Genomic DNA, 20,211 nt, shown 5'->3' on the forward strand with positions numbered 1-20,211 from the left:
CTAACATAGATAAGAAGTATTGCAGCGTTTGCTACATTGGTCGATTCGTCAAGCCGGATCAGAAAATAATTCAATTTTATCCTCTTCAGACGTTCACTCTCCACATCATTCGCCAATTTGTTAATTCTACACGACGCTGCATTGCTTGATAAAGGAACCAAGTCAATTTTCTTTGCTAACTTTTCTCTAAGCATACGCCTTGTGAATCTTTTGCATTTGATCCAGCTCAGTTTTCTGTAATTGTATGTGCTCGTAGACATCTTGCAATTCTGTAACCTACTCAAAATGGTTGGAGAGTCATTAGGTTATTTTGATGCATGAAAAATGAGGAATTTCCTCTCCGGAACTCGAACCTGGGCCTCTCGAATACGCGCCAGTGTGCTACCATTACACTACGAAGGCATGCAGAAAGGAGGGAGAAAATACCTTATAAGGTTTATACGCATCTTTACGAACCTCTGTTAATACGACTCTGCTCTCCCAGCTGTCAACAAGCGTCTAATTCTGAGAATCTACGTGCAGATAAACGTACAAAGTAGTAATTCTGGTAGGCTTACTCTATTTCTAGCGATTAACGTGATTAAGGCGATTAAATTTATATTTTTATTTCTGAATTATTAACCATTAAATACAAGGTGACAGTTAATTAATGATCACATTTATATTTGGTGAAATTCAATTCGTGAGAACCTACTAGCCACAAAATTGAAGTATTAAGTGGCATGATACATGAAAATATATGACATTAACTAACGTCTCCTACGTTTTGAAAGTTACAGACTTCAGGTATTCTCCCTTGAATCATATGCATGTCTGACAATGAACCAACACGTCATCCATACTTTTACAAGTGGCTCATTTCACATCAAGTGAATTTCGTTTCTTATGGCAGCTTACAGATCCTCTATATTGACGCAGACTTTAATGTTATTGACATAGACTTTGTAATGTTCCAACCTAGAATTTACAGCTGAATGTGTGGAACCTTGAGAACTGGTAAGTGAATAATTACTTAGTTCAGAAGACAAAAACGTATACGTAGGAAGGGTTAATTACTCTTTATTGCTCAAATAAAGTTAACAGACGGTCCTCTCTCAGGACGTACAGAAAAGCCTCTACTTGGGCCTGAACTCAAGAATATTAAGAAATAAAACTTAATCAAGCTTAAGTAAAAAGATATATCTGAAGCTATCAAAATTCTACAGGAGATGGCCTCTTAACGCTAACTAAACGGCGAAGCTATCAAGGGCCTGAAATACGGCTGAGCTTAGAAATAGCTTAGCGTGGGTGTGGCCTAAAAGGCGATCTCGCGCTGGTCAGAATCTCTGGCTCTCTAACGAAGTCAATAGAACTTCAAATTTAAATACTTTCTCTTCATTTGCATTTAACCGCGATTCTGAAAATTTGTTCTTGCAGGAAATTGTAAGCTGAAATTAAGAAAGATAGGGAAAGTTAACTGTTAAAAACTTAGGATAAACCTTACTACATAAATTTAAAGTCTTTATGTAAACTTAATATTCTTTTATTTTTTCTTAGCTGTTTAAAATTCCATCATTATAATGTCATTTTCGCAATCCCCCTTCATAAATCGAGTTCGCAAACCACCGGTCGGAAATCAGTTCGTGTGAACTATTAAAGCTAATCCTGTAAAAGTTGTTTTGCTGCATTATGAGTCCTATTGCAACGAAGCCTATTATACGAAGGAAATATTTGCAATGAAGCCTTAGTTCACGAACTCGATTTATTCGTAAAGACAGCTCATCATTCGAAATATTCGTAAGCCAAATCAATTTCCCGCATAAGAATTAATATAAAATGTATTATTCCGTTCACCCTTTCCAAATTATTTCTTACAAAAGAGTAAGTTCTTTGCATGTAAGTTCATGAACATTGTATGTAAGGTCGTAATGCAAACCCAATGGAATTTCTGAAATCTAGCACATCTATAATACTATTAAAATCTATGCGCGTTTTTTTTTTTTTTTTTTTTTTTGATGGCATTATCTTTTTCGGAACGTCGGGGAGTTGAACTTCGAGAGAGGTGTCCCCGGAATTCCAAAAATCCGCAGGAAGCCATTTCGACTATTTTCATTTTCGTATGACTGGCACAGTATCAATTAGCCGAGATATTAATTAAAAACTCCGAAAACGCTAATTTTCGCTCTCATTTTCCCGAGTGTCAACAGTTCATACTTTTTTTCTCTAGTTATCTAAATGGAAAGGATATTTACATGTAGACCAAGACTTAATAGCATTTAACATTAAAACTTTAATCAGCCTTATCTTGAGCATTATAAACAAAAATGTTAAGATAACAGTCTACTTGACAAAATCAAAACTCAAACTTCAGAAACGACAGGAATTTTTCTCGTCGTCGCGCCCTCCAACATGGATAATCAATGGTTACTGCTTTTCAGTGGTTCCATCCATAAGATCTGCCGCGCTTATGACCAGACTCGTGCTTCAGGTAGACTCCAACTCAGACGGGATCCGACATAAGACAACTGCAGGCTACTAACCGACTGACCGGTTTCAGTTAAGTGCTTAAATCCCTAGCTATTCTCAAAATCTGCATAATCTTCTGAAGGGAAGGAGCTCGTGACTAAGTTTGAAGTGATAGAACAGGGCGCAAAATGTCACAGACAGATATAAAAGCAAGGTCCAAAACTTAACTTAGTTTATTTATTGATATTCAACTTTTGTTTTGAGAAACAAACGTGAACCACGAAATGAGAGTAGCATTATTTTTTTTTTTACGCCCAAATAAATAAAAACTTATCAAAAAACACCACTTTCGAAGTGTGTCTGTAATGTAGTTTGCAATTTATCATTAAATAAGCATTATGTTAATCTGTAATGCAGTTTAATTTGATAGTTCACTGAAAATTATTATCGTATGTTATTTTTATAAAATACATTATAGGTACATGATTCAATTAACCAAGTAAAATTCTTTTAAATTTATCTTGTTATTAGCATGGTGCGAAATTTTTAAATTACTATTAAAAGTATTATTTTCTTCCTCTTTTCTGCATGCTTTCGTGGTGCAACGGTAGCACATTCGGCGAGCATTCGAGAGGTCAGGGTTCGAATCCCGGTGAGGGTCTTGCTCAATTTTCACTTCTCCTGCTTCGAATATCCTAATGACTCTACAGTGGCGCCCGAACTAAAAATGGTGGTGGATGATGATTCTTCACCACCAGGATTTGGCCACTGGGTTCCCTCATTCCCAGTCGCCCTTTAAAAGAGGGAGTATATAAGGTATTTTCTTCTCCTTTCTGCATGACTTCGTGGTGTAACGATAGCATACTCGACGCGTATTAGAGAGGTCCAGGTTCGAACCCCGGCCAAGGTATTGCTCATTCTTCATGTCTCCTGCTTTAAAAATAACCTAATGACACTACCCAGTGACAGGGGGGGAGGAACTGAGAATCACTGCAATGAATTATATTTTTCAGTGTAGAGGATCAGCGCGGAGTAGAATCGACACTGACACAGTATTGACAGTGTATAGCATCAGAACAGCGTCTAATCGATGCAAGCACAGCACTGATACTGTGTAGAATAAACACGGGGTATCCTTAATAGCTGAGTTTATCCTACACACTTAATAGCTTAATATACACTCCTTAGCTTAATAGCTCGATACTTAGCTTAATATCCACTCTGACACATGTTTCACAACGCGCAGGATCAATACAGAGTATTTACAGTAGACAGCGTATTATATATTTACACAGAGTATTTCGACGCAAGGGCAGTATTTACAGTATTTAGGATCAGCACCGAGTAGAATCGACATTGACACAGAACTGCTTAAGATCAACACAGAGTAGAATCGATGCAAGGGAAAGATTGACAATGTGTAGGATCAACGCGGCGTAGAATCCACATGACGCAGGATCGACAGTACGTGGGATCATCCCGGCGTAGAATCTACACTGGTACAGAATCGACGTTGCATTGTATCCACGCAGGATAAATCAGTGCACTAATTGCACGGGATAATACACTAACACCTTAAATTCGATACTGGCAAAAGATCGACAGTGCCTAAGGTCAAAATGACGTAGAATCGCTATTTGTATTGGATCGACACAGCTAGTATACTAGTTTATCAGGTGTTACACTGCGTAGAATTCGCATTGATCAAGATGAACAGTGTGTAAGATCAACACAGAATAGGCACTGGCCCAAAATCGACCCCAATATACGATATTGGTTACAAGCATATGACGAAAAAGGAAATGTTTACAATGTTAATGGATGACAGCACTAGTACACAGTCGTTATACCTGTATACAGTCCTTCACTGGCATTCAATAGACGCTGTGTAATTTTGACAACCACATATTATCGTCACAGCGTAGGACCAATGCTAGCATACAATCGACATTTTCACAGTGCAGATTAGTTCTACTATTAGCAATAGCAAATACTAAAGAATTTGTTTAAATCATCAATTTCTTAAGGTACAAATCCAGAATCTACGCCATTGTAGTATCGACATTAATATAGAATCGGCACCAATTTATGATCGAAACCGGTATTTTAGTTGCCAGGTCGATCAAATGCCAGCGAAGGAACTGTCGATCCTATACAATGTCGAACTTGTGCCTCCCCACCCCTAAGTGTTATTTTATTTCATCATTCAGGTTTAAGAGGGTTTGTTGAAGTTTCGATTAAGCGAAGTTCGGCTAACTTAGTTTATTTATTGATATTCAACTTTTGTTTTGTCCCTGGGAGTGAACTTCGTAAATCATAGCAAATTATATTCTGGTGCCCATCCATCACCGTTCTTCCGGATTTTGCAGGTATTGAAAGGCCAACCACCAAAGCGTGGAGGAAATAAACAAAAATGCAATCCAGGTGAAAGCGGAAGAATGATGATGAGGGAGGCTTGTTGGATTACTGTCACCATGACAACCGAAAATGGTCGAAAGGCTGCGAATACCAACGAGTACTTTAAAGGCAGATTCAGCCGGATTTGAAGAGGAGAAGGGTGTGAAGAAGCATACATAATGAACGAGGAAAGATTTTTAAAAGCTTGTAAGCTGGAAAATTTTTGAAGTGCATGCTCTCTAAAGAGAGTGAAGAGCTTTCGTACACAATTTTTATATTTTGACTTTAGATTCTGGAGATTTTGAAGTTTTATGCGTTTGAATTCAAAAGAATACGACTAAGGAAATAAAAATGGAATATTTTTGCGATATTGTACTTATTTAAACAAGAAACTTATTTTCTGAAATAAGTCTCTCACATTGCTTTTTTTTTCTTTCAAAAAATTATTTTGAAGCTCAAAATAATTTTTTGATTTTATCAAACGCGTATATATAGATTAAATTAACCTCCTTACTTGCATTATAGACATTTTAAACGTATAAATGAACCATTAAAAATTACAATTTAAAGGCTCTGTTCCGATTCATCACAATAAGGTATTGAAACCAGTTTCAGGATTTCGCGATTATGTCTTCGCCTTTCCAGTCGCCTTTTAAGTGTGTGGAGGGAAGGTGAATATAAGATATCTCCCCCTGTTTATAGTGAGCTTTCGTGGTGTAACTAAAACCACTTCTGGCTAGCAGCCTCGAGGTCCGTAATTCGAATTCCGGCGAGGGCACTGTTGGTTGTTTCTGTTTCTTGCTCCGAAATAAATTTCATGACTCTGTAGTATTACTTGATATTTTAAGTTTTTGTTTTTAATTAGTATATTGTTTTATGTTAAATCTTTCCTATATTTCTGTTTTTCGCCACCTCCACCAGAACTACACATAATGCAAGTTAAAATAATGAGCGAAAATCTGAGTTTAGAAAGAAAGAGGCCGTTGACTATTTCTGCTAACAGTCGCTGCAACTCTCAGATTTTACTTACCATAGTGTTGTGCGTTTGTATTGGCAAGTTTCGGCTCTTGACTTCGTTTATTTGATAAGTTATAAGGCGCATTAACATACGAATCTGGATCTACGTCTCTAATTATAAATTTCTTTTGCAAATAATTGCAATATTACATGATCAAGCCGCAAGGAGCCAATCCATTTAAGTTTCTTATCACTTTACTTTTGTAACTTCAAGCCGCGGCACAAATAAATATTAGTATTAAGACTGCTACTATCCCTTTGTGCTATTGAACTCTATGTTAAAGATATGGTGAGAATCCGTCTGATAGTTTACTACACATTTGACATAAGAAATACACGTTAACTAAAATGAACCTTATAGAGTGTGACTTGCGTTTTGAACAGAAAAATAGTTCTAAACCCTAACAGACGTTAAACGAACTATCACTATGTCGGAAATTAACTACAGAGTTTTGCAAAGGTTTTAAAATAATCTTTTTTATTTATTATTTTTCAAACTTGCACTTGAAAATAAATGCACTTCTTGTGCTAAAAAGGTCAACCAAAACTTGTGACGATGTAACTAAAGTAACGGTCAAATTCAAATTTAAAACACAGACTAGTACTCAAAGATTACACAATCAAATTTAAATCTAAGCTGGCTCAAAACTTAAACTCTCTAACCGGCGCAACAATTTCCAAGTCAGCAGCAATAACGCAAAACCGAATAGTTACAAACTTATCCCAGATACAAGGAACTACGCAACGTGCACACGAGAGGCAGGAACACGCTCCATCATACAATCCAAAAACCTCAACTTAAACGCTCTCTATCTCAAAGTACATTCTGGTGAGGGAAAGGAAAGGAGAAGTTACAGTACAGTTCGAAGTCATAATAACTCGTTAGCTTCAAATAATAAACATACAGCCTTACAAAGGAATTAAGCAGAGCTATTAAAATAAATAAGTACATCGTAACTCTAAAACTAACGAAGATAACAATTTTCCACCAAAACTGCATTAAATTAAAAAAAGAAAATCCAGAACGTTTCAGATTTTAAATTACGTCCAAAGGGGCGTTTTTTAACATTTTTTGTGTTAACTTTAACCATAAGATCCAGTTCAACAGCAATATCGCAAAATAATTTTAAAATGAGCATATCTTTAGAATTTCCCATACAGAAACTGACGCCCTGGAGATAAAAGGGTTTTTTCTGCACAACGTTGCCATTGCTCGCTTCGAAATCCTTGAGTTTGTTAATCAAAAATTAGTTAAAGTTTTACAAAATAGGAAATCGATCATTTCAAATTTGGTCTTCCACATGCCCATATTCGCAGTAGGATTACGTCATTCAAAATTGGAGGCTCTAGATACCGTTGTTTGATCACAATGCGAGAAATATACATACATTTATGCAGATTTTTCATTATTTAATTTCTTCAAATATAATGCAGAATTCTAACATTTTGTGGCAACAGTTTGAAAAGTGAACCGACATTTATAGAAGTCCGACACAAAATGACAAAACGAAAATAATAGTCATTCGGAACTCAAATCCCTTTGCACTAACAAAGCATGTTTTTTTATGTGACAGCGATATACCTTATCAAAATATGTAGGGATATTTATAGTGTTTGTTGAGAAAATGTGAAAAAATTAGTTCTGCTCTCCGAGATTCTAATTTCCCTACTGCTAGTCGGATGTGTTTTCAATTACTCCACGAAGGCACCCGGTAAAGAAGGAGAATATTCCTTGCATTCTCCTCTACTTAAAAAGCGACTGAGGAATATGAGATCCAGTCGCCAAATGCAGATGGTGATTTATTATGTTCTAACACATTTTAGTTTTGACACCACTGCAGAGCGTTTACTAATTTTTGGAAGAGGAAACATGAAAAATTAAGCATGTCCTTACAGGGTTGCGAAATCTGAACTTTTCGATTTCCAACCGGACGTGCTTTCAATTATACCACGAAGATACGCTGCAACAATGGCGACAATGCCTTGCTATTATTCAAGCAGTTCTTTTGTGCTGTCATTCAGCTATTAGCAGTATAACAGCGAATAAAAGAACTACATCAGCGTGCTATATGAGATAATGATACAAAAATCCTCAAATGAGGTAAAAAATTACCCTCAGTTTAAAATAAGCAAATATTACAAATTTACTGCAAAACGACATCAACAGTAGACATAAAATAATTTTCAATTGTAAGAACAATGTGAAATAAATAAATAAGGTATTTTATTTTGATTGTGCGCCATCAAGTTTACCGAAAATATTTTCTCATACAGCGCATAGGATGTCATTGAACCATAATGTAGCTGAGTATAGGCAAAGTTCTAACCTGACCCGAGCGGTATTTTTCCCTGTGCATTTACTCGGATTTCCCTTGGGGAAGATGGCTGATAGCTTAGGATGTTGACACCGTCGATGACCTGAATGCATGCAGAACTCAAATAATTTTCTCTGTACAAATTTTTAGGATTCCTATTTTGAGCTACTTAGCAATGGGGGATGCTTAATAGTCACCTGCGTAGCTATATGTAGAATATTGTTTGATTACCATAATACGTTTGCTTATATAGTTTTCTGAATACTCACCCGGAAGCATGGGCTATAAATTCGAGATGGTTGATCAGCTATGTTAATGCGATTTTCTGCTGTATTTGCTGAGTTTCGATCTAATCCATGATTAGAATTTTCCATTACTGAATAAAGCTTTAGCAGACTGGACTCAAATCTGTCGTATACCACAGTAAATAAAATATACGCTCTGAAAAAAAAAAGTGGGACAGTTATATATATCTTCCGTTCTACTGACCTGATTGACGAAATTTAACTTGTGTTTTTCATATCTTGAAAGCGCAACTTGGGATATACATTAGATTTATAGGTACTTTTCCGTTTTGCCGGCGCAGGCGATAAAGTCGCCAATAATGGTGCAACTGATGCCAAGCGGAATATCCTCCATGGTAACCTTTTACGCCTCTTTTTCGAAACAAGTCGCAGCCATTTCTTATCACATTGATTGTTTCTTTCAATACTGGCATCCAATTACATAGAATTTTCACCAGATAGTTCAATTTTATGCCCTAAGACCATTAGCCGTAATTAAGTCAATTAGAATGCAATCACACCCCTTACCCGAAGCCGAAAATATAGAAAAGGCAAAATCAAGGGTTAAATTCATCCATTCTAATGAGAATGCACTAGCGAAGTAAAGCACTGCGGTTTTACATAATTTCCGAGTAAGCTATTCGTGCGAATTGAAATAATTCTTGCATTTAAACTTGTATTCCAAATTAAGATTTAACTTAAAATTAATGTAGATAATAACTGAGAAAATTAGATTTTTGTACCGTAGTTTACGTGAGATGAGATCACTTGGGGTTACGGGGTATGAACCGGAGAATCAGGATGTTGAACAATGAAAGCTTAGTAAATTCTTAAATTAATGTCTTTTTACAAATTTATTTTCTTTATTTATTGGCTTTTTACAATATTTTAAATCGTATTAATATGTTTATGCCTTCAAAATAAAAAATTCTCAGAACTAACATTTGCTAATAATTTAACCTTACTTTGGTATTTTATACTCCTAGTAAATGTATTTATTTACATTCGCCTGCCATCTTAAAAAAACAACGTTTCCAACAAAAAATTAATCCATTATTTATAACAATATTTATTTGTTTAAGTTTCGAGTACTTTACTATGGGCAAAATACGTAACAACAGCGTTTTTCAAGATGGCTGATGATTGCTAAATAATTTTTGCTTGAAATCAATTTTTGCTTGAAAACGTTAAATTTATTTTTAATTGCGTCTTGTTCTATTGATTGTATTGCGTCTTGTTGAAGATGGTTTTGGTTTCACCCTTTTAACGTTATTTAACTTTTAAATTCTAAAGTTTTTTTGTTTTGTTACACTAGTTTGGTGTGTACACTTAATTATTTTTGCATTTTTTCTGTTTAAGTTTTACCCCTCGTACCTATAGAGTTATGAATCCATATTTTCTGACTCAGGTGGTAATTTCGACATTTGTAATGAAACCGTATGTATTAGAATGAATTGAAACTTCATGTATTAGAATTAAAATACAGATTATATGTAAAATACAGATCTGATTGATTGTAATGTATGTATTGTAATGTATTTATGTAATAGAATTAAATGACTGATAATCAAAATTAAGAAACAGTATTACATAACAATTTTATGCTTCCCAAAATGTGAGACTCAATGAATTTCTAAAACACTTTCACGACATGTGGCTTCTTATATATTTAGGTATGAAACCATATATCACATAAACCATATCAAAATTTGCAAATATTAAATTGCTGACAAGGTACATGAATTAATTCTCTCACCTGTCGAGCGTGAGTTCCTCTAACAAGCTGAGATCACACGCAATGTATTCCAAGGCAGCGTCTGTTATTCTGGGGCACCAAGACAAATCCAAGATCCTCAACTGCCTCAGATTTTCGGCAAGGAGTTCCACACCGTCATCCGTAATCTTTGAGCATCCCGAGAGCGAAAGCACTGTGAGATTGGGAAGCACGTGCACTAAATTCAGTAATCCGTGGTTGGTGAGCTCCCAGCACGAGCGAAGCCTGAGGGCTTGCAGAGTGCCTCCCTGCTGAGGTCCGAAAAAAGCCAAAGCTGCATCAGTGACGTGGTAGGCTTGCAAATTGAGCTCTCGTAAACCCGGAAGCAGCTGCGCTATAAAAGAAATGCAAATCAAAGCATGAAAGGGATTCGAAAGCTGCATTAAGTTTTTATCAAACATAATACTCTTACTTAAATACGAAAGGATTCGAAAGTTGCATTGATTTTAATAAGCTTTAATACTCTATAATTTATTTTCTCATCCCTTTCTGCATGCCTCCGTGGTGTAATTGGAAGCACAGAAGTCCAGAGTTCGATTCCCAGCAAGGGCACTCCTGTTTCACGTCTCCTGTTTGAAGAATAACCCTAATAATTCTACAGTGGAGCCCGAACGAAAAGTTGGTGGACAATGATTCGTCACCACCACGATTTGGTGATTGAGTGACCATTCGCCCTTTTATTATTTTCTCCGTCCTTCCAGCATGCCTTCGTGGTGTAACGATCAGCACACTCGACGCCTATTCGATAGGTCCAGGTTCGAGTCCTGGAGAGAGCATTGCACACTTCTCACCTCTCTTGCTTTAAAGAAAACTAATGACTCTTATCTTAAATATACTCTTATCTGCAACTCTTATCTTAAATATGAAAGTATTCGAAAGTTGCGTTGATTTTAATAATATATATACTTTTGTAAGGATGTTAATTCCTTTTATTATCAACCCTCGTTTCATTTCTCTACAGAATGCAAATTTCCAGCTCACACGATATTCAAATTCACAGGTAGAAAGAAGGAAGTACTTAAGGGAAGGTTTTAGAGGGTAAAATCACAGCGTTTTCTGCCTGATTTAAGGCCACGTTGTCAAAAAACGTTTTCTACCCGCTTTACCCGCTTTTTTCCTTTACTTTCGCAAAACATTGTAAGTTGTTCGTTTCCAAAAACAAATCAGCTGTTAGCATCTAATCCCCCGGCATCAGGCGCCATCTGTAATGGAGAACTGGTTTCCCATTGACATGGTAACTCCAAAATCCTCCGCTGTGATTGGTTGGTTCATATCATGTGGCAAAGCAGAATTATTTTAAAGAGTTGTCTTCCGAAATGTTTTGAATGTGTGATACGATCTTAAGAAGATCAGATCTTACACTTTTATCTTAAATATAATATGATTCGAAAGTTGCATTGATTTTAATAATTTCTTATCTTATTTTTAACACTAATTCCATGCGTAAATTTATTGTGTATTCTAAAGAGCCACTGGAAAATCTTAACAAATTTCACACTTTGGTGTTGATTTCAAATAAAAATTTCAGAGCATTTTCAGAGGACTTTGAAAATGCTGACTCTGATTTTTGGAGGATTTATTCTCTGTTCAGTCGAAATAAGATATTCTGATGTCGTATGTTAATTATTCTATGAGTTAATGAAAGAAAAATTTCATGTTCATATATTTTACGCTGTATTGGGTGAAGGAATACTATATTGAAGCTTTGTTGGAGTTAAGAAGATTTGTTGAACTTTTAATTTCATAGTCTTCTACTATAAAGAAAACTCATATTTTCAAATCGGTGAACACTTTAAAATTATTTGTCTATGAAAGGTTCTAATAAGAAGATAAATAATGCCTTCAATGATATAAATACTTGCTAATAGCTTGCGACAATTTGCGAAATGTATGAACAAAATAATCGTTAGAATGTGGTTAATAAATCTATTGATCCCAACCAACAAAATGGAATGCAGTCAAACCAGAAGTAAGGTGTAAAAACAGATCATTAGCTGCTTGTCTAATAAGCTTACATAGTCTGCGAAGACAGAAAGATAATGACGTTAAAAATTTTAATTATGTCAATGAAAGATAGATAGATCATGGATAGATCGGAAGATTACTAAGCGTTTACTGTTACTATACTACTGATGGAAGTACCAGAGCTCAGTACAGGAAATGGCAATCCCAATGTACTAGCTAATAAATGTGGATTGGCTGGGCAGGCTGAGAGACATCAACTTCATTAAGGGACAACTAACTCTGTGTAGATAACAAAATTTCTCAATAAACCTATTATGTGCGTTAATACGTATAAATAGAAATTTAAAAGTTGTGTGTTACCAGAATCATCTAATTTATTACCGGAACTTTCTTTTGATAACGCTCAGAAGGGCATGAGAACACTTTTATTAATACTAATACGCAAAATGTTTTCTAGTGTTATCGGATTTAAGTCCTATTGAAATTTTTTGACGTTTTCAAACAAATCATCTTGCTCATAGATCTAGGATGAATTTAATAAGACATCTAGCATAATATTGTAACAGAAATGGCTTCTTAAGAATATTATCATTTTGTGCAAACAGGCCTAGGAATTTACAAGTTATCATTTTTATTACAGAGTGACCTATAAATCATTACTTAGGTGTCTTTAGTGTTTCAATGCTAATGTTAGCAAGAGATCCTTAACGACTTTTATATAATGCAGAATACAATAAATCTTCGCGTTCAAGTTACATGATAAAGCTCAATTTTCTTAAATTGATGATTTATTTACTCCTACCTATGGCTGCAACAGACTCGTCCGCCACATTTATGCAATCAGATAACGTCAGATGGACGATACGTGGGTGGAGGCTGGCCCAAAGACCGGCGTCTGTCACCTCGTTGCAACCCGACATTTCAAGATGTGTAACGCCATGGAAGAATTCGAGCAGAACCTCGTGACCTTTATCAGTGACATTGCAACATCGTAACACCAGCCAACGAATCTGTCGCACATATGTGCTGGGGAAGTTGCTGACCACATCATAAACGTCATCGTCTCCGGCGCCAAACAGACACAGAGACGAGAAACCTCGCTTCTCCAAACTGGAATACACCTGGAAAAATTTATATCAGCCTTTATCAATTCAGTTTAAGTAAGTAAGTAAGAAAGTAGTAAATTATTGCATATTAAGTAGTAATATTACGTTACGGGCAAAATATGAAACGCAGGCATTCTATAGAATACCTAAGGATTTTATACAATGCCTGGCGTTTTTAGGCAATGTATAAAAGATGAGAATTATTGTATACTTTACCTAGGCATTGTATATAATACGTAGGCATTCTGTAGAAAGATAAATATTATACTTTACCTGGGCATCAAATATAATACTTAGATCTCAAATATAATACTTAGATCATCAAATATAATACTTAGATACTTAGATTAGTAGAATGATAAATGTTATTTAGGCAAAGTGTGAAGGAAAGTTCATGATAAGACGTTCATTCCCCAAAAGTACAAATGGTTTTTTTTTTTTTTTTTTTTTTTTTTTTAAATGAAAGAGCGCCATTAAAATTTTTATTCAAAATTCATAAAGAAAAATGAAAATTCTACGATACAAAATTTATACCTTTCTTATTGAAGAAAAAAAAATTTCATATAAAAAACAAGAAATTAAAATTAACCTATTTGTTGCAACTTGATAGGCTTGAATGACATTTTGAAATCACTGCATTACTTTTTTCACACAAACACATTTCATATTTTGGCACTTTGTTTTACACACACTTGGCGAATTCTTGGCAGCTTTACACATACTTGGCGAATTCTTGGCAGCTTTACACATACTTGGCGAATTCTTGGCAGCTTTACAGACACTTGGCGAATTCTTGTCAGCTTTACACACACTTGGCGAATTCTTGGCAGCTTCCATCGCAGTGAGCAATTGCAACTGACCGGAGAGAAATTTCGTAATCAGCAATACCTTCAATTCTAAGTAAGTTCATAAAACATAAAAGGAGCTGTGATCTCGTTTATCGTCATTGTAAAATTCTTTCAGAAGTTTCAAGTCGGTAGAAACTAACCTCTGCCACACTCATTACAACTGTTAATATATTGCACTAATTATTATATGCATTTTCTAAACACTTTCTATAACATGGAGATGTATTTCATACTCTGCCAGTTTTTCATTCAGCATTCCATAGAATACTTAGGCGATGTATGAAATGTTTAATCGTTTCATACACTGCCGTCCAGTTTTCAGTATTCTATAAAAGACTTAGGTATTGTCTAGACTACCGGATTTCATACTTTTTTGGGGGGCGGTGGTAACATACATAATAATTAGTGCTGGAAGCAGACTGTAGGTGGGGGGGGGGATTGTAGAACGCTTATAAAATGAGTATTCGTAGATAGAAGAAACCAAAATAAACCTGGCATCACAGGATTATAAGAGCGAAGATGGCAACAGTGTAAATGTAAACGTCACGGAATGAGACTAATGGAATTCGACAAAGTAGTTTGACGCTTAGGCAGCTCTCTTAATATTAAACTAAAATGCAATATAAAATATAAAATAGAAGTTTTGGCTTATGTAAACACAAGTGGGGTCGACTACCAATTCTTTGTAATCGAATAAAACAGCTATTTACACCCTTCTTCTGGCTCTGTCTGCCTACTGTTAAAGACCCGGGGATAATTCTTCTACAGTCTTTCTACAGCTCGTCAGTTTATCTTACCAAAGAATACGAGACTCTATACCATGCATTTTACAACTTTCTGAATTATGAAATAAGAATATTTCTCTTCGCAAACCTCAAAAAGGTATCCTTCAATCTACAACTGCAACATTTCGAAAGAAGAATCAGTTTAAAAGTAGCAGACAATATTTCTCATTTCAAATAGCAAACTTTTACCAGAAATTTTTATTCCAGAATATTAGCTTTTTTAAAAATTTTTTTATCGAAGTCGTTCTAAAAATGTGTAAGCAACCTGTGTATCCTAAAATCAATTTTTTATTAATGCACCGTACAAAATTGTATGACAGTTTTAACATATATTGGTAGTCTTATAACATGAAGCATTTTAACTTGCAGCAGGCAGTATTTTAGTTAGCTTTCCTCGTAGATAGGCCGAGAGGATAGGAACGCTGAACACTTGTCGTTCGATCAAGATCCAAATCTTAAATAACAGACTGTCTGCATGGATACTTTTGTTTGTTTTCCGTATGCAACATGAATACGAAGCAGTTTCTCTAAAAGAATCTTAAGCGATGGCATATCCTTCTTTACGCAAAAAATCCCGATGTGCTTTGTGATAATTAAATAATCCATTCCGTTCCTCGGAGACAAATCATTTTGTTTACTCATCCTAAAAAGTAATGATTTATTAAATTCGTCAAATCTATATAAATAAAGAAGAGTGTCCATGTGTTTATCTTTTATACAAATCGAAGGATTTATTCCAATCCTGTTTAAACTTTTCACGCTGGGCCTTCAAAACAAGAGGAAGGTTACCGTCTACATAAGATTTCGTTACATAAGGTTACCACGGATTCCACACTCAGTGCATATATGTTAAAACGTTGTGCTTATATTGTAGAGACATTACGTTATTTCGAAGCAAGAGAGATGAAAAATGAGCAACGCCTTCGCCAGGAATCGAACCGCCGTCATCTGGAATACGCGCCCAGCGTACAGACCACCACACCAAGAAGGCATGCCAAGAACGCGGGAGAATTACCTTATATACTCCCCCTTTTAAAGGGCGACTGTGGTTTTAGGAGACCCAATCGCCAAATCCTGGGTGTGGAGAATCATCATCCACCATCCTTTCAATTCGGGCGCCACTGTAGAGACATTAGGTATTTTTGGAAGCAAGAAAGATGAAAAATGAGGAACGTCTTCGCCGGGAATCGAACCGCAGACCTCTGGAATACGCGCCCAGCGGGCAGACCACCACATCACGAAGGCAGGCCAAGAAGGCGGGAGAAATGCCTTATAAGTCATCTGCCTTATGTTCACGTTGCTTTTGTTGTGTTCCCGTTGTTTGTGGAAATCATGCATGCTAAACAAAGAATGTATAATTGTTTTCCTACAAAAAATAAACATTAATATTTCTAAACATTTTCAATTTTGAAATCCTGCCAACGATCAAAATTTCACGTTACCGTTGTTGCGTTCCCGCTATAAATTTTTACTCAAACCGTTAGATGGCGCCCTGTTCGTTTACTCTTGAGAAGAAAGTAGTAATTTACGAAAGAGTGTAGAACCTTTAAAGCAGAATTTCAGCGAGCTGTCTATCAGTTTTTCACGAATATTGCGAAAACAGTGAAGGAATCGAAGAAGTGGAATGGCGATTTGCCGACAAAAGACATAACTGATAACGAAGCAAGTGTCAGTAATGACTAAAAGAGTCAGATTGTGCGGTGTTAGTTATTTTGCAGAGTCATTAGGATTAATTCGATACAGGAGATAGGAAAAATGTGCAATGCTTCGCCGGAACTCGAACTTGGACGTCTAGAATACTCCGTGTGTCTTACCGTTACACCACGAAGGCATGGAGAAAGCAGAGAGAAATTTTCTTATATTCTCTCTCTCTTAAAGGGCGTCTGGGAATTAGGGGACCCAATCGCCAAATCTGGTGAAGAAAAATCATCATCTACCACTTTTTAGTTCGGGCGCCACTACAGAGTCATTAGGATTTTTGAAGCAGAAATCATGAAAAATGAGCAATGCCTTCTCCTGGACTCGAACCTGCACTTCTCGAATGCGCACTGAGTGTGCTACCGTTACAACACAAAGTCATGCAGAAAGGACGGAGAAAATACCTTAAAATCCTTTCTTTAATTTAATCCCCTTAATCTAATTTCTTTAGAGCAGTGTGGAGCAGTGCTTCTCAACCTTTTTTTCCCCAGTGACCATTTCTAGACGATCATTTCCCGCGCCTATGCTTTCCAAAACTCAAAAATACGTATGAATTTATTCAAATTCAGATTATTTTTGATGTATTTTATAAATTAATCAGGAAAATATAGAAAATGTTGACAAATACCGAAAGTAGTTTTTTATCTTCATGAAGCAAAACTAAACTTAACAGAGTTTTGTCTTCTTAGGTAGCATAAACTAGGCCAGAGTTTCTTAAACTGTGAGTCGCGACCCCAATTGGGGTCGCGGGACCTGCAGTAGGGGTTGCCAAAAATTTAGCAATTTTGATATTTCTTTAATAATTTTACAATTATCAAATATTTTTACATAATGTATCTGAAAATAGATAAAGGCAATATAGACAAAGAAAAAAGGAAAACGTTTCGATGCATTTGTTTTTATAATAGAAACTTTCATTTTACTTAAAAAATTAAAGTCAATGACCTAAAACTGCAATAGTATATTACAATATAAGTGAAAAAATTGATAGTTTCATTCACGCGTGTGTCGGATTTACGCAATGTTTATGGGGATTCCACAAAAGTTTCGTAAATATTATGGGGTCCCCACATCAAAAAGTTTAAGAAACCTTGAACTAGACTAAACTCTAAAACACAATTGGTGAGCTATCACTATGCCTTGTAAGTACCACAGGAACAGCCAAAGGGGGTAAATGATCTTTTCATTTGAATCAAATAAAATTTTTAACAGACGGCAGGATCTCCTGCTTACAGAAACCAACAGTTAAACAACCACTTTATAAAGATAATGAATTAGATAAAACTAAGCAGTAAATTAGCTTACCGGCTGCACACCTAGAGAATAACGCTCAAGTTGGCTCTGACCAAGCCTCATGGCAAAAATAATTCAACGCCATACTATTCACAAGTGAATCAAATTAGCAATGTGGCCCTCATGCAAGCAGAACACGCTCTGATTCTACCCTCTGAAACCTTCCTTTAAATAATCTCTTCTTTTTATCTCATTTGAACTCTTAACATCTAGATTAAAAGGCTGACCTTTAGAGCATAATCTGAATGCGCTGTCTTTGAGCTTTTAGCGAATATTTCAAAAAGGGTATTTCGAAAAAATACTTTCATCCCCTTAAACGAAGCTTCTTTATTCTGTGTAAAGGTCAGGCAGTGTCGGGTGCTTAAGCTAGTAGTTGAATTAAATTGATACTAAATAAAACAGCACGCCTTTTAATATAATTTCTTAGAAATATTATACTAAATGTGAATAGAATTTAGTCAGTAAAATTGGTTCCCCGATTCTCTAATAAAAACTTGTATTTGAATAAATATCTTTAATTTTGCTAATATATCAATTATTGATGAAAATATGAAAAAATATTTCTCCTTTTGACAATAAAAAGAGCAAAAAATAAAATATTGTAAAATGCATGATTTTTAGTTTAGTTTCTAATAACTAATTGTTTCTCAGTAATTAAAAGCTTTCTTTACATTATTGTGACTTTTCACTGAAATCATTTCCATTTACTTAATTATTTTATTTAATTATTTAATTATTGTTATTACTATCCTTTCAGCTTTATTAATTTATCAGGTTGCTGTAATAAAGCATGCTAATTGATTAGGGTGTTATTATTTTATCTGATTACCAGTTACCTTGAATATCATTAGCATTATTAATGGGTTTTATTATAAGATTATTACTTAATCATGCAAGCGCAAAAGCAAAACAAGCACGATAACAACGATTTCGACAATTAAAATGCTCCAAATGCCTTTTTCTCGAACGAGGTCTTGCTTTTTCTTTTAACTGTACATAAAAGAATAAAGAATTAAATTAATAGAAAAAAAAATCTGGAAGATTTCAGATTTTATATTACGCCCAATGAAGCGTTTTTTTTAACATTTTCTGTGTTACCTTTATTTATTTAATATCATATTCTTCACACTTAAACCATAAAATTTAATTCAACAGCAGTATCGCAAAATAATTTAAAAAGAGCATATTTTTAGAATTTTTGATACACAGTATCGCGCGCTGGTGATAAAAATGCTTTTTTTTTTTTCACCGCACAGTGTTGCCATTGCTCGCTTTGAAATGGTTGAGTCTGTTAATTAAAACGTCGTTAAAGTTCTACAAAATATGAAATAGGTAATAAAACAAATTCTAAATTTGGGTTTCCAAATACACGTATTCGAAAGGAGGACTACGTTATTCAAAATTTTATATTCTGCGCAAACGAAAAAAAACTCCTCTTTGGGTGTAATATAAAATCTGAAAGCTTTCAGACATTTTTTTGTAGTTGAATATTAATTAGTCTATGAAAAGAACCCGATTGATGATGAGTATCTACAATTTGTGATAAAGATATTTTCTATTAAGTTTCCTTCAATATTACAACTATGAAAATCGAAATCCTCTGAGGTGTTATAGCTGAAAGGTTTAATAAGAAAGAAAGAAATTTATTGTTATTTACGCATAAATATTATTTTCCTGTAGGTGTCATAGAAAAGTGTAATAAAAAAAAAGAGAATAAGTTGTCATTGTACGTTCTCAAGTATAGTCCCTATTGGGGAGTTTTTTACATTTCTTTTAAATTCTTAAGTTTTTACATTTCTTGCATTCTTAAGTTAAAAGTTACAAGTTATTTAGTGGTTCCTGTCGCACATTACATTTATTTTAATAAATGTAAATCTGAAAATTTTAATATTTAGCTATGAATGAGTCTGATTACGGAGCAATAGTAAAATTACTATCATGACTATCAGCATAAAACAAAACTGTCAGCGGAAAATACAGGAAGGGAAAAAGAAATTGCATGTAACAATAGCAGTGATAGCAGATGATAGCAATCCGAGTTAAAATCTTTAAAGGCTTTAAAGTACTTTAAAAATTTTCGTGCCTTCCCCTCCCCCAAAAAATGTTTACTCCAGGTTTTTTCACCTTTCTCTGATGCCCCCCCTTCTCGTTGCCCTAAGCATGTGCTTATATTGCTTAAAGGTCAATCCAGCCCGGTGTCATAGTCGTATATAACTTAGTTGTATTATTTCCAATGATGCTTATTCTTCCGTTATTTACAGTACATTTTTTCTATTCTGAATGG

General features: G+C 35.0%; 2 protein-coding genes across 6 annotated transcripts in view; one reads left to right on the forward strand and one right to left on the reverse strand.

Moving 5' to 3' along the window:
* LOC118196057 (uncharacterized) overlaps positions 1–20,211 on the forward strand; it is a 143,286-nt gene that overhangs the window by 64,172 nt on the left and 58,903 nt on the right. The window lies entirely within an intron of this gene.
* The window catches only part of LOC118186052 (uncharacterized), an 81,545-nt gene that overhangs the window by 57,198 nt on the left and 4,136 nt on the right, over positions 1–20,211 (reverse strand). Inside the window, exons 2-3 of the mRNA XM_035356043.2 lie at positions 13,000–13,318; positions 10,215–10,566 (exon numbers count right to left, since the gene is read on the reverse strand). Of these exons, the coding sequence (XP_035211934.1) occupies positions 10,215–10,566; positions 13,000–13,318 (671 nt within the window). The remainder of the gene's footprint in view (positions 1–10,214; positions 10,567–12,999; positions 13,319–20,211) is intronic.

Source organism: Stegodyphus dumicola, chromosome 8, assembly GCF_044657685.1.
Source record: "Stegodyphus dumicola isolate Sdum_Otavi_A_Nest chromosome 8, ASM4465768v1".
In the NCBI taxonomy this organism is placed as follows: Eukaryota; Metazoa; Arthropoda; class Arachnida; order Araneae; family Eresidae; genus Stegodyphus; species Stegodyphus dumicola.